We start from the raw sequence: 13,982 nt of genomic DNA on the forward strand, positions 1-13,982 counted from the left end.
TTCCATTCCGGTCAAGGCACGAACCTCAGTTGCGTTTCCTCCTAGGCCCTGGTCAGGGTCGTGTGAGAGGCACCCAGTCAATGTGTCTTTCTCAAAACACATTAATGTTTCTCTCTCTCTCCCTCCCACTCTATCTAAAAAGATAAGTAGAATAATATCCTTGGGTGAGGATTTTTTTAAAAAGGAATAGAACTTAAAAAAAAAAAAGATCATTCGGCAATACAAATACATCAAAGCCAATTAATAAACAGTCCTGGCTTATTCCTGTGACATTACAGACTTGCACTAAGCACCCCTCATGTCACGCGCACTCCATTCGTGGTCTAATCCTTCTCGGGCCTTTGCAGTTTATTGCCATCCGTGGTCTAAGTGGTAGCCACAATGTACCCCTTCATTCCTCAAGACTTAGAAGAGGTGTCGCTTGAAGCTCTTGATGTACCTTCACAAAGTCACTTCATGGGACAGCTGAGGATTTGGGAAGCCACGTGTTGTGGGTTGAATTATGTCCCCCAAAATGTTGAAGTCCTAACCCCTGGTACCTGTAAGCATGACCTTATTTGGAAATGGGGTCTTTGCAGATGTAATGAAGACACTATTCTAAATTAGTGCAGGCCCTAAATCCAACGACTGGTGTTCTTATAAGGGGGAATTTGGACCCTGATACACAGACCCACATAGGAAGGAAGCACCTCCAGCCAAGGACACCAAGACTGCTGGCAACGCCAGGAGCTGGAGACAGGCCTGAGACAGATTCTCCCTGTCTCAGGAAGGAATCAGCCCTACCTGGATTTCAGATGCCTACCCTTCAGAACTGTGCAAGGGTAATTTTCTGTCATCTGAGCCACCTGTTTTGGGTAACTTGCTACAGTGGCCCTAGAGGATTAAAGCACTGCTGTCCCAGAGACAACTTAACCAGGAGCCCAAATCCTGCACCACGGGAGCTTCAGGACTGGGGGATGGACGGGAACTAGGGCTCCCTCTGCCAGAAAATGAAGTTGTCTCAAACTTCCTATGGCTGTGGGGTAAACCACTCCACTAGCTAGTCTGTCGCTGTGTCCTCCACAAGACAGCAGGCCAAACCCGTGTCTCTGATGTGGCACAGACTTGCAGCACATCCCTCGTGTGCAGTGACAACATGCTGATTTCAGTGCCCGATGCAGCATCACGTGACCCACTTTTATACTGAAGTGGCATATAGCCTTAAATATGTTTTTATTGATTTTAGAGAGAGAGGAACATTGATTGGTTGTCTCCCCTACACGCCCCAACTGGGGAATGAACCCAGAACCTAGATATGTACCCTGGCTGGGATTAAACCTGCAGCCTTTGGTGTACAGGGCGACACTCCGACCACCTGAGCCACCCGACCAGGGCTGGGCTCATTATTTTATTAGAAAATTTGAAAAGAAATCAGTCCCCTTATTAAATAGGTACTGCATGTTTTAAAAAGTTTTGGAGCACACCAGTGTGCATGGCACAATGGTTGAAAATCATTGTCCTAGCAAATACTACTAGGAATAAATGACATTTCAAAACGATAAAGGGATCAGTTCATGTAAAGGACATAACAATGCCTTATGTTTATGCATCTGATAACAGCTTTAAAATACATGGAGCAGCCCTGGCCGGTTTGACTCAGTGGTTAGAGCATCGGCCCGTGGACCAATGAGTTTCGGGTTTGATTCTGGTCAAGGGCAGGTACTTCAGTTGTGGTTTGTCCTGGGTTCCGGTTGGGGTCGTGTGGGAGGCAACCAGTCGATGTGTTCCTCTTATTTCAATGTTTCTCTCCCTTTCCCTCTCTTCCTCTCTCTCCCTTTCACTCTATCCGAATAAAAATGGAAGAGAATCCTTGGGTGAGGACTAAAATAAATAAATAAAGTAAAATACATGGAGCAGCCCTGGCTGGTTTGGCTTAGCATTGATGCTCAGACCAGAGGGTCGCGGGTTGGACTCCTGGTCAAGGGCATGTACCTGGGTTACAGGTTCGATCCTCACGCAGGAGGCAATCAAGCGATGTGTCTCACTCACATTGGCGTTTCTCTCTCTCACTCCCTCCCTTCCACTCTATCTTTTTAAAAAATCAATGGAAAAATATCTTCTGGTGAGGATTTAAAAAAACAAAAAACATGGAGCAAAAACGGATCTACCTCTCTCTCTGCAAGGAGAGAGAGAGATGCTCCATGGTACTCTGGAAGTTCAATGACTCAGTAATCGATAGAACAGGTGAGTAGACAATCAGTAAGGATGTGGAGGCCTCGGAAAGTCCTTTCAATGTGGCCTAATTGGCATTTCCTAGAATACTCCACACAACGGCTGCAGAAAGCTTCCTAAGGTGAGGAGTCATCATGGAGAGATGTATTGAATGTCACAGGGCCGGGAGCATCGATAGAACACGGCTGCCTCTGAAGGCTGAGCATTGGGCCCTCCAACCTTCAGGGGTTGAAAAGAGGAGAGGGTCCAACAGAGGAAATGGAGAAGGAGCCATATGCTGAGGAAGGTCAGTAGAGCCAGGCCGCCAAAAGCCGGGTGAAGGGATGTTTAGAGGGGGTGCCCCGCTGTGTCAGCGCTGTCCAACAGTCAGCAAGGTGAAAACAGAGCTGGTCGCTGGGTTTGGCCACAGGAGCGTTGCCCAGGAACGTGGGGGTGGGCTTGGAGCACCCATCAGTATGTTGAAGACGGGCGAGAGGCAGTCCCCCATGGAGACTCATTTTCAAAGAGTTTTGCTGAAAAGGGCAGCAAGAGATGGAGAGGGCCTGGCAGAAAGGTCTGGCAGGATTTTTTTTTTAAATCCTCACCCAAGGACATTTTTGCATTTATCTTGAGATAGGGAGAGAGTGAGGAAGAGAGAGAAACATCCATGTGAGAGAGACACATCGACTGGCGGCCAGCCACATGACCCCAAACAGGGCCAGGGACAAACTGCAACCGAGGTCCGTGGCCTTAGCGGGAACCAAACCCGAGACTCTGGTCTGCGGGGCCCACGCTCTAACCACTGAGCAAACTGCCCAGGGCTCTTTATTCTTTTTAAAGAAGGGATGCACTGGAATAGGTTGGCACCACCGGGAAGAAGTTAGGAGAGGGAGGGAGGGAACGTCTGTGAGCAGGGGGAGAATTTCAGAGGTGATGTTCATCCTCGGGTCGGAATGGGGTCCAGCGCACCCAGGGCGCGCGCAGTGGCCTTGACTGGGCACACAGTTCTTATGTAAGAGAAGGGGCCAGGGCACTGTTAGGGGTTCAGAGGGCCCTTACCAATGGGCGGGCGCTGGGACGCAGGCTGAGCCACGGGCTGGCATTGCTTGCCCTGGGACCCTGGACGAGGGACTCAGGTGACCTTGGGAAGGTGAGCCAGATGAAGCCACGGAGATGGATAGGGAAGCGGCTGGGGAGGTGCCTCCTGCAGCGGGGGGGAGGTTCCACTGTGCACGTGCTCCTCCTCTGCGCCACCAGAGGGCGCCGAGAGACCGCTCTGCTCCTTGGGGGGCGCTTGCCCTCCAGCCCGGCAGCTGGGCTCAGAGCCCTGTTAGGTCCCAGCTTTACCCTGAGGCTCTTGACTAGGAACTGAGACAGAAAAGAGGGTGGATCCTAGGAGAGCTTCTTGAGAAAGTGCACCTGAACCCAGTGCCGGGGACGATGGATGGGTGGAGCCCCGCGCTGGCAGCGGCTGGGAAGGTCAATATCCAAAGTGTGCCCCGTGGACCCGGCGTTGCCACCACTGCCAGCACCCCGTTCCCGGAGGAAGGCGATGGATTCACAGACATAACCAGCAGCACCACGCTGGGAATGAGCCCGTGGAATGCATGAATGAATGAGATGTGGAATTTCAAGGGAGAAGAGGGGCACCCCAGGCGCGGAGCCTGAAGGTGCTGGGCCAGCGCAGCTTCCGCTGACGCGCTCGCCCGCCTGGGTGGGGAGGAGGGGAAAGGGAGAGGGTGGGGATGAGACTGACCACCCGATTCGGACTTGAGGAGCCACCAGTGCAGTACTTTATTACTTTATTATTTTTTATCCTTACCTGAGGATATTTTTCCATTTTTCTGTTCAGATAGAGTGGAAGGGAGAGAGAGAGAGAAACATCGACGTGAAAGGGACACATCGAGTGGCTGCCACCCGCATGACCGACCAGGGCCAGGGACAAATTGCAACCGAGGCATGCGCCCTTGGCGGGAACCGAACCTGGTCTATCTGGACCGCAGGCCGATGCCCTAACCGCTGAGCCAAACCGGCCAGGGCCAGTGCAGTACTTTAAAGAGAAGGGTGGGGAGTGGATGCGGTCTCCTCCGTGTGACAGTTCATCTCCAATTTCCGATAAAATACAAGTGCCTCCTCACCAGCCACTGTCATTCCCTATCAACCAGAACGAACCCGGTCTCAGGCACCTGCTGCCCATTGGAAAGACAATTCCACTCGGAACAGGGGACAGCTGAGCTGCCAGTCCAGCAAGCAGTGGGAGCTGCCAGGTTTGGGCAGGGCCCCACCCCACCCAAGGTCATCTTGGAGAGTGATGAGGGAGGGGGCAGTCTGGCAGCAGGAGACCAAAGGGGCATCTCACAAGAAGACTCACCTTTCAGCCCCCAAGATAGGAATTTAGAGTGCTTTGCTGAGTATCCTGTGTACAGCAGCACTCAAGAGAGAGGAAGGGAGATGGAGAGAAAGATAGAAAATGCCCTGGCCGGTTTGGCTCAGCGGTTAGAGCGTCGGCCTGCGGTCCTGAGAGACCCGGGTTCGGTTCCCACTAAGGGCACGTACCTCGGTTGCAGTTTGTCCCCGGCCCTGGTCGGTTGTGCGGGTGGCAACCACTCGATGTGTCCCTTCACATCGATGTTTCTCTCTCTCTGTTCCTCTCTCTCCCTCCCACTCTACCTGAACAAAAAATGGAAAAATGTCCTCGGGTGAGGATTAAAAAAAAAAAAGAGAGAGAGAGAGAAAGATAGAAACATGGATGAAAGTGAACATCGACTAGCCGCCTACTGCATGCCCCCCACTGGGGTTGGGCCCACAACCTGGGCATGTGCCCTGATAAGGAGTTGAACTGGCAACGTCTTGGTTCATGGGTCAATGCTCAACCACTGAGCCACACCAGCCGGGCTTGACCATTATTATTTATAAAATGTAACAAACACTGCCCTGGCCAGTTTGGCTCAGCGGTTGGAGCGTTGGCCTGTAGTCCGGAGAGACCTGGGTTTGTTTCCCGCTAAGGTCACGTAACTCGGTTGCTGTTTGTCCCTAGCCCTGGTTGGGTTGTGCGGGTGTCCTTTTCACGTTGATGTTTCTCTCTCTTTCTCTTCCTCTCTCTCCCTTCCACTCTATCTGAACAAAAAATGGAAAGATGTCCTCAGGTGAGGATAAAAAAAAAAAAAAGGAAAGAACTTTCTGTACATCAGAATTTAAAAATAGAAAGAAAAAGAAAAAATATATAACAAACACCTTTAAAAAACAAATGCATGAATCCTTGCAGACTGGTTAATGTACGAATCTTTGTAGATTGATTGTTCAGGTTCCCCATTGCCATCCTCTCTGAGATAAACACTTCTAGTTTTGAGCTTATCATACAGGGCTGCAAATCCCCCGGCTGCGGCCCTGTTGCCCTGGCTGGGGGCCAGGTTGCAGATGTTGAAGTCCCTTGGATGCTGGAGTGGCTGTCTCCAGCTTGGTGCTGACTCATGGTGCAGCCCTCATGCAGCCTCTCTCCCTCTGCCAGGTCTTTGTTGGGTTTCTGGGTCCCAGATGACATGCAGTCAGTTTAGATTTCATTGACCTGCACCTAACAGATTTTCCTCATTTTCCCTGTTCCTACCCCAAAGGACATGGGGGTGCGGGGAGAATTTAGCAGGGTGCTTAGCATTGAGTGAGCACTGTGTTAGCTGTTGGTGGTGTTATTATTCATTACTGTTATGATCATAGCACAAACTCAATGCAGTTGCTTTTATCATTCCTGGAATGTTATTTTGATCTGCTTGGGCATATTACCCAAGGATGAACTGTAGGGCAGGAGAATAGGGTATTAATCTCTTTTCTCCTCCATTTGCTCCTTAAAGTCAAGAATCATCTGATTAATCTTCATGTTCCAGCAGCTGCTGGGGCCTGGCACTTGGTAATAAAACAAGGATAATTTTATGTTTCCAAGTTTTCCAAAGATGATTTGGGGAAATCAAATCATCCCATCATCCTTCCACCAATCAGGACTCAGCTCTCTGACGGTGCACTTTGATGTACAAAATCGTCTTTGGCTTCCCTTCCTCCACGAAATTTAAGCAGCAAGTTATAAATTTGAACTATCAAAGGCCAATTAAAAGAAACTGTCATCTCTAAACCAACAATGTGTAATAAGTAAATAAACAAGCCAAAAATGTGGACCACCTGGATTCTGGCCCTAATGTCATTTCAGTGTAAGGAAGGAGGGCCAGGTGGGTGGGAGCCGGGGGACACTTAACCAGCAGGCCTCGCAGCCTCTGCCTTAGTGAACCCAGATGCTGAGGTCCATAAATGAATGCCAACCCCACTGCAGCGGAGCATCACTGTTCTAGGCGGATGCTCTCACGTAGGCGCCCCTCTTGGTCCTCACAGCATCCCTGGGGGTATTATTTAGTCATTAGCAGCCCAGACCCACAACAGCTGGGCTTTACCCTATCGTTCAGGTGCCATCTCCCGGCTTACCTAATATTGTCCCTGCAGTCAGGGCTCCAAGCGCAACCTTCAGGTGCTCTGCCCTCTTAGAAACTATTTTCTCTGCTGGGAATGCCCCCTCCCAACCTTCCTCCTTCCAGCCTAGCCACGTGACACGTGCCCTGACACGCTTCTTATCCCCTCCCCCTCTGATAAATGTCCTCACTCTCCCTAAATATATCTAATAACATGTATGTCATGACTATATATGGTAGCACTTAACACATTGTAGTCATTCATTTCTTCAACGAGAGAGCACGGGCTCAGTGCTTAGAACAATGTCGGGCACAAGCTAAGAGCTCAAAAAACGTTAGCTCTCGTCATTAACACCATATTCATTCATTCATTCATTCATTCATTCATTCATTCATTCATTCATTCAGCATTTATGGAGCGTCTTGGTTCTGCGCTGTTCGCTGCGGCCACAGCAGTAAACAAGACAAAACCCAGCCCCTGACTACCCCTCACCGACCCGCGCGCCGAGTTCCCATTTTCAAGAGGTTGAGGTGCGGAGACTAGGGGTCCCGACCAAGGCTGGGACTACAAGTCCCAGAAGGCTGTGCATGGTCGTTGCCGGGGGCCGCCCGTGCGCATGCGCAACGTCATGACGCCAGGGCCGCGAGCGGGCGCCAGTGGCTGCAGCGGGCTGCCGGCGGACGGGGCGGGGCCGGCGGGCGGTGGCCTTTAGGGCGGAGCCGGTGGCCACTTGTCTCAGTCAGCCGCGGGTTAGCGGCGGTCGGCGTCCGGCGCCCGTTTTTCTCGTTCGCCCGCTCCCTCTCCATCGCGCGGAGTCTCGGCCGCCGTCTCTGCACTGCCTGCGGGTCCCGAGCGCGGCGTCATGTCGGAGCCCGGCGGCGGCGGCGAAGACGGCTCGGCCGGTCTGGAGGTGTCGGCCGTGCAGAACGTGGCCGACGTGTCGGTGCTGCAGAAGCACCTGCGCAAGCTGGTGCCGCTGCTGCTGGAGGATGGCGGCGAGGCGCCGGCCGCGCTGGAGGCGGCGCTGGAGGAGAAGAGCGCCCTGGAGCAGATGCGCAAGTTCCTCTCGGACCCGCAGGTCCACACGGTCCTGGTGGAGCGCTCCACGCTCAAAGGTGCGGCCCCGGGGTGGCTCCCAGGCCGCCGCCTCGCTCCCGCCGCGCCCGGCCGGGCGGAGCCCCGGGGTGCCCCTTCCGGGTGGCGGGAGGAAGAGGGTCCCCCTGTCTCGCCGTCACCCACAACAATGGGATCGCTTTGTCTGTCGGGCCTCAAGATGGCCGAGTTGGGTGGAGACAGCGTCTCCGAGGCTGAGCGCGGCGGGCGGAGGCCGCATCCCGGCCTCCAATGTCACATGAGCTTTTCGGTTTCGATTTGTGTCCGGGCCAGCCCGGCTCGGGAGGGATGTGTCAGGGGCAGACCCGCGGAGCCGTGGGCAGCCCGGGGTCGGGCCCTTCCGAGGTCTGGGCGGAGGCAGAGGTCCAGGCGGTCGGACTGGGGGAGCAGTGACGGTCGGGCATCCCCGCCCCGGCCTTGGCCTTGGCCTTGGCCTTGGCCTTGTGCGGACCTGGACGCCGGGCCCGGAGTGACAGGGCTGCGAGCCGCGCGGCCCCAAAGGGTGGATGCCTGCACTCAGCTCTGCTTCTTGGTCCTCACAGCGTCCGTGCCGAGTGGGTGTATCTCCCCATTTCACACGCGAGGAAACTGAGGCTCAGGTGAAGTGAGCCAAGGTCACCAGCTAATCCTCGTCTTTAGACTCAATGGCTCAGTTTCCAGCCCACGCTAATCATAGCTTATAATTTGTGTAATGCTTAGATGATCCTAATGATGACCCTATGGTCTTTGAGTTTATTTTACAGATTTTTTTCTTTTTTAAAAAGATTCAGGTTGGGTAGCGAGTGGAGAGAGGAGGCCAATAGTGACCTCCCAAAAGCAAGGCTAGATTGTCTTGAGAGCAGCGCTTGCCTTCAGGGAGGTTTCCCGTTGACTCTTGAAGATCACTTGGTAGAGGATGGTGACAGTGCACCGCAGGGATGGGTGTGGATGGGTGTGGCTCCGTCCATCTGGGAACCCAGGGATGATGTGCAAGTAAATTGGAACGTTAGTACCAAAGGATTGTGCATTGTCTGAAAATGTTACCCGGCAAGCTTCTTATAATCTCAAAAAGCTGTGTGGTTCTGTCAGTAGGAGAACCTGTGCTATACAGGTCTCACCCCAGCACACAGTGTTTCTTTGTGATAATTTGTTTCTTTCAAAGGCTAGTCTTCTAGGGAGATGCTTCATTGTAGCCCTTGCTTCTGCTGGAGGGTTGGAGGCTCAGAGAGTGTGAAAGACTATTTTTCCTAGATCCACAAGGAATTTTTAAGCAAATAAGCATTTAAGGCATATTTAGAGTATTAAATGTATTAATGTTTAGGGTTATTTTATGATTGGGTTTATGTTTTACAGAATGGAAACCCACTTGTTTTTTTCCTAAAACATTTAATGCAACTACTCTTTTTCAAAAAAAAGTACATAGTCATGGTAGAAAATGTTAAAGTAGATAGATAAAATTTAAATCACCTGGAATCCTTTGACTCAGCTGTAACCATTGTAAGCATTTTTGGCATCTGTCTTCCTGGTCTTTTTTCAGTGAATGCACATTATTTCATTAAAATATATTTTAACCTTCGTTGTTCAAGTTACTGCATTTTGAGTAGTTTGGCCTTGGCTAATTCTTAGTGCATGGGTTGACACTCAACCACTGAGCCACAGCAGCTGGGCTAGCCTTGGCTAATTCTTGATCGTATTTTCACTGCACAGTTGATGTGTTGAAAACAGAGATTTCTATCTTGAGTCTTTAATTTTTTGAGAAAAAAATTGTATTGTTTGCTTCTAGAGTGCTCATAAGTAATTCACTTTTCTCAAACATCTTAGAACTGGACTTTGCTAGATATCAGGTGGAAACCTATTTTCTGGTATGCTTTGTAGTTAATGCAGGTCATCTTTGTGATTCTTGATGGGCATATTTTCTTCTTTCAGCAAAGGGAACATCCAGGCATCCAAATCTTGGCTCCATAATGACTTGCACTTTTGAACGTTGACTAAGGAATGAGACTGTCTAAAATTGAAATCCTACCTCATTCCTACGTTTATAGAAATCCCTGAAGCTGCCCTGGCCAGTGTGGCTCAGTTGATTGGAGCGTCAACCTGTTCATTGAAAGGTTGTGGGTTTGATTCCTGGTCAGGACACATACCTGGGTTTTGGGTTTGATCCCTGGTTGGGATACATACAAAAGGCAACCAATCAGTGTTCTCTCTCACGTTGATGTTTCTCTCCTTCTCTCTCCCTCTCTCCTTGTCTCTCCCTCTTCCTCCTTCCCTTCCCTTCTCTCTAAAACAGTGGCTCTCAACCTTCCTAATGCCACAACCCTTTAATACAGTTCCTCATGTTGTGGTGACCCCCCAGCCATAAAATTATTTTTGTTGCTACTTCACAACTGTAATTTTGCTACTGTTATGAATTGCCATTGGAAATGTGTGTTTTCCAATGGTCTTAGGCAACCCCCGTGAAAGGGTCGTTTGACCCCCAAAGGGGTCGTGACCCTCAGGTTGAGAACCGCTGCTCTAAAATCAATAAGCATATCTTCAGGTGAGGATTAAAGAAAAAAATCCCTGAGGTATTTCAAGAAAAAGGCTAAGGAAAGGCTATGTGGCCCCATTGGTCTTATTAGCATCCAAGCTACCCTAGCGTAATTGAGACAGAAGTACAGACCCAGGTCACTTGATAAGAGGGCTTTCTTCGCGGTGGTTTTTATGAGTTAGCATTGGCGTTTGGACATTTAAGCAAATATGAGCATCCAGTAATGACTACAGTGAAAAGGTAGGCTTGCGTTATAATATGGAAAATAACTTTGAATTATTTAAACTGGATAAAAACCACCACTCACAATGAAATTATTTAATTTATTTAATCAGCGTGACAAACTGATTTTATTTTAGCCCATTTTTATGGAAAGAATTTTCCATAAAACACATGTGATTGAATATAAAAGATTTTTGTTTTTAATCCTCACCTGAGGATATTTTTGTATTGATTTTTTTTAAAGGGGAGGGGGTGAAAGAGACACAGATGTGTGAGACACACATCAATTAGTTGCCTCCTGCCTGACCCTGACCGGGGCCAGGGATCAGACCTGCAACCAAGGTATGTGCCCTTGGCCAGTAATCGAACCCTTTGGTCCAAGGGCTGATGCTCTAACGGCTGAGCCACACCAGTCAGGGCAGAGAAGCATTTTTATATGAAGATCTCTATATCTTCTAACTACCCCAGCTAAATATAACTGTTTTCTGGTGTGTGTTTTTAATCCTCATCCGAGGACATTTTTCCATTTTTTGTACAGACAGAGTGGGAGGGAGAGAGAGGAAGAGAGAGAGAGGGAAACATCGACGTGAAAGGGACACATCGAGTGGCTGCCACCCGCACGACCAAACAGGGCCGGGGACAAACTGCAACCCAGGCACATGCCCTTAGCGGGAACCGAACCCGGGCCTCTCCGGACCGCGGGCGGACGCTCTAACCGCTGAGCCAAACCGGCCAGAGCAACTTTTTTCTGTTTGAAAGGTAGAATAAAGATTGTGAATTCAACAGTTTATTTTGATAGTGAAGAATTGGAGAGTTGGTTGGAAAGGGAGAGTTAAATTGTAGCTCCTCCTGTTAAGAAGAGATATCTGCCTGGCTGGTGTGGCTCAATGGTTGAGCGTCAACCCATTCACCAAGAGGTCACTGTTTCAATTCCTGGTCAGGACACATGCCCAGGTTGTGGACCAGTTCCCCGGTGGGGGGGCATGCAGGAGGCAGCTAATCAGTGTTCTCTCCCATCGATGTTTCTATCTCTCTCTCCCTCTCCCTTCCTCTCTCTAAAATCAATAAAGAAAAAAAAAGATAAATTTCCTTTCTGTAGTATCTGGCATATAGAATATTCTTTTCTTTCTTCCTTTCTTTCATTCCTCCCTCCCTTCCCTCCTTCCTTCCATTGTTTTCATCATAGAGTATCTCTGAAATTATGACCAGGTGGGGACTCATTTGCGAATAGGCATTTTATGGTGTTAATGATGTTTTGTAGCACTTTTTACTCAGGTGCATTTTGGGTTGTGCTCTGTCCCCATGAGAGGGTGGGAACAGGTAGCAAGCGGGTGCTCCAGTTTGCAGTGGTGGAGCTGGGGTCCAGGACCTGTGTGCACTCCGCTTGTTAGTGACCAGGCTGGGATCTGGTGCTGTGGGTTTTGTTTTTTTTTTCACACTCAGGCCTAAAATTTTAACTTAGAACTTGGAGACTGAAAATAGTGGCTGCCTTTAGTCAGCACTTACCCTGCGCTTAGATCTCTAGTTTTCCCTGAAATACACGATCGAGGGGACTCACCTGCTCTTAGTATGAGATGGATGCAGACTGGGATCTGAAAGCAAGCTGGTGCCTGTTCCAGCTCTCAGCTTCTTAGAGCTGCAGCTGTCGGAAAGTTGTATGGGGAGTTTTGTGTGTGTGTATTTTAAAACATTATTTGTCTGAGGACTTAATTTCCCTAAAGGACAAAAAAGTGAAGTAAATTGATGACTAAAAAGTATTTGTTTTTGGCCTTCGCTTAGCCCCCCAAATGGTTAATAAAATAGCTAATAAGTTAAGAGGAAGAATTTTCTATGACACTGTACTGTCTTGGACCCAGTGCAGGAGTCCATCAACCTGGGCTCTTACAGATGTCCTGTGCTGTGACGCTGTGACGCTGTGGCCGGGGCCCTACGCCTTTATAGGACAAACCTGCAGCAAGGGGATTTCGAATGTGCACTGTAGCACAGTCAAAGCAACTGATGAACAGCACAGGGAAAATTGCCATCACTTCTTTTTTAAAAGTAAAGATGGATGAAACTTCTCTCTATCAACGTCGTAGACTAGCTAGTTGCGAGCAGCAGAGAGAGTTGGTCCAGCCTCCTCTGTCCTGAGTGAGGAAACCAAAACCCAGGGTTTGAAGACCCAGTTGGGAAAAACATAGTTTAAGGAGAATTCAGTTCCTTGGTATCCATTGAAATAGGAGTGTTTGTTTTTATTTATTTCATATCACATTTCTTTTGAATTAGTATTAGCCTTGAAAATATTAAATCTCTTGGTGCTCTTCCTCCTGGGAGCTCCCTGTGTTTCCCCCCACCCCCCAGGGCATTTCCCTTCCTCTCTTTCTCCTGAGCTCCAAGGGCCCTTCTTTTGCTTCTGTACCTTGTTTCCTGAGCCCAGTTCTTCTATGGCTCACTTCTCCTACCTCTGTGACTTTTAAAATAAATTTTCTCTCATTAAAAAAAAAATTAAATCTTAAGTCCCTTAGGTATTAGGTATTAGTAACTTACTAGTTTTCAATACCTTGTCTCTTTTTTTCCCTGGAAATAGCAACATGAATCCCAGGTTATGATTGTGTACAAGTGTTCAGTGGGGTTAACCCTCCCTTCACACTCCTAGCCCCTTTCCAAAGGGAAGCTGCAGGCTGCAGGGGGCACTCCAAGTCCTCACCAGCTTTCAGCCTGTCCTAGAGCCCGGGGGTCGTGGCCGAGAGGTGACAGCCCTCAGGGGGAAGATGGAAGGGTGGACATTGAGGTGACAGGAGGAAGCACGAGCCAGGAAAGAGGAGACTAAAGCCACCACCTGAGGGAGAAGGGCGATGACATATGTCATAGTGCTGGACCAGAACCTCCGGGTGTTGGTGAGTTTTTTATTTTTAAGGGAAAGAAGACAGAATACAGAGAACCAGGAACATGTAACAAGCAATTTGGTCGTGTGTGCCAGCTAAAGAAAAGGACTGACTTCGTTCACCAACAGGGCAGAGACTTGCCCATGGCTGGAGAGAGTGGGGAGGAGGAAGGCATGAATGAGGGAATGCCCACGGGTGCAGGGAGCCCGGCAGCCTGGCCTGGTCCTTTACCCGCCTACTTCATCCCTTTTCTACCTGCTCGTGTGCCAGACTGTGGAAACCTCCCAGTCTACCCAAGAGAGAGGTGGTTTGAGTCTTTTTAAATTTTATTTTAGAGAGAGAGAAACATCAGTCAGTTGCCTCCTGTATGCGTCCTGACTGGGGATCGAACCCACAACCTGGGTATGTGCCCTGACTGGGAATTGAACCTAAACGCTTTGGGTGTACGGGACAATGCTCCAATCAGTTGAGGCCACCCACCCTGGGCAGTACTTCTAAGTCTTAAGGTCATTGAATGTGTACCTTTTTCAGGTTCATTAAATGAGGCAGAATGCTCACCTAATTCACAGTGTAGTTTGAAGTAAACTAGTCTTTCAGTAGAAACACACAGATTAGTGTAAACGACACTCTGAACCTCC

The 13,982-nt window shown here is 49.5% G+C and overlaps 1 protein-coding gene across 1 annotated transcript in view; it reads left to right on the plus strand.

The window, feature by feature from the left end:
- The first annotated feature begins 7,343 nt into the window (after nucleotides 1-7,343).
- Nucleotides 7,344-13,982, plus strand: part of DYNC1H1 (dynein cytoplasmic 1 heavy chain 1) — a 66,341-nt gene continuing 59,702 nt past the window's right edge. The window contains exon 1 of the mRNA XM_036267183.1: nucleotides 7,344-7,754. Within this exon, the coding sequence (XP_036123076.1) occupies nucleotides 7,502-7,754 (253 nt within the window). The 5' untranslated portion in view covers nucleotides 7,344-7,501. The remainder of the gene's footprint in view (nucleotides 7,755-13,982) is intronic.

This window comes from Molossus molossus, unplaced genomic scaffold (assembly GCF_014108415.1).
Source record: "Molossus molossus isolate mMolMol1 unplaced genomic scaffold, mMolMol1.p scaffold_m16_p_1, whole genome shotgun sequence".
Classification (NCBI taxonomy): Eukaryota; Metazoa; Chordata; class Mammalia; order Chiroptera; family Molossidae; genus Molossus; species Molossus molossus.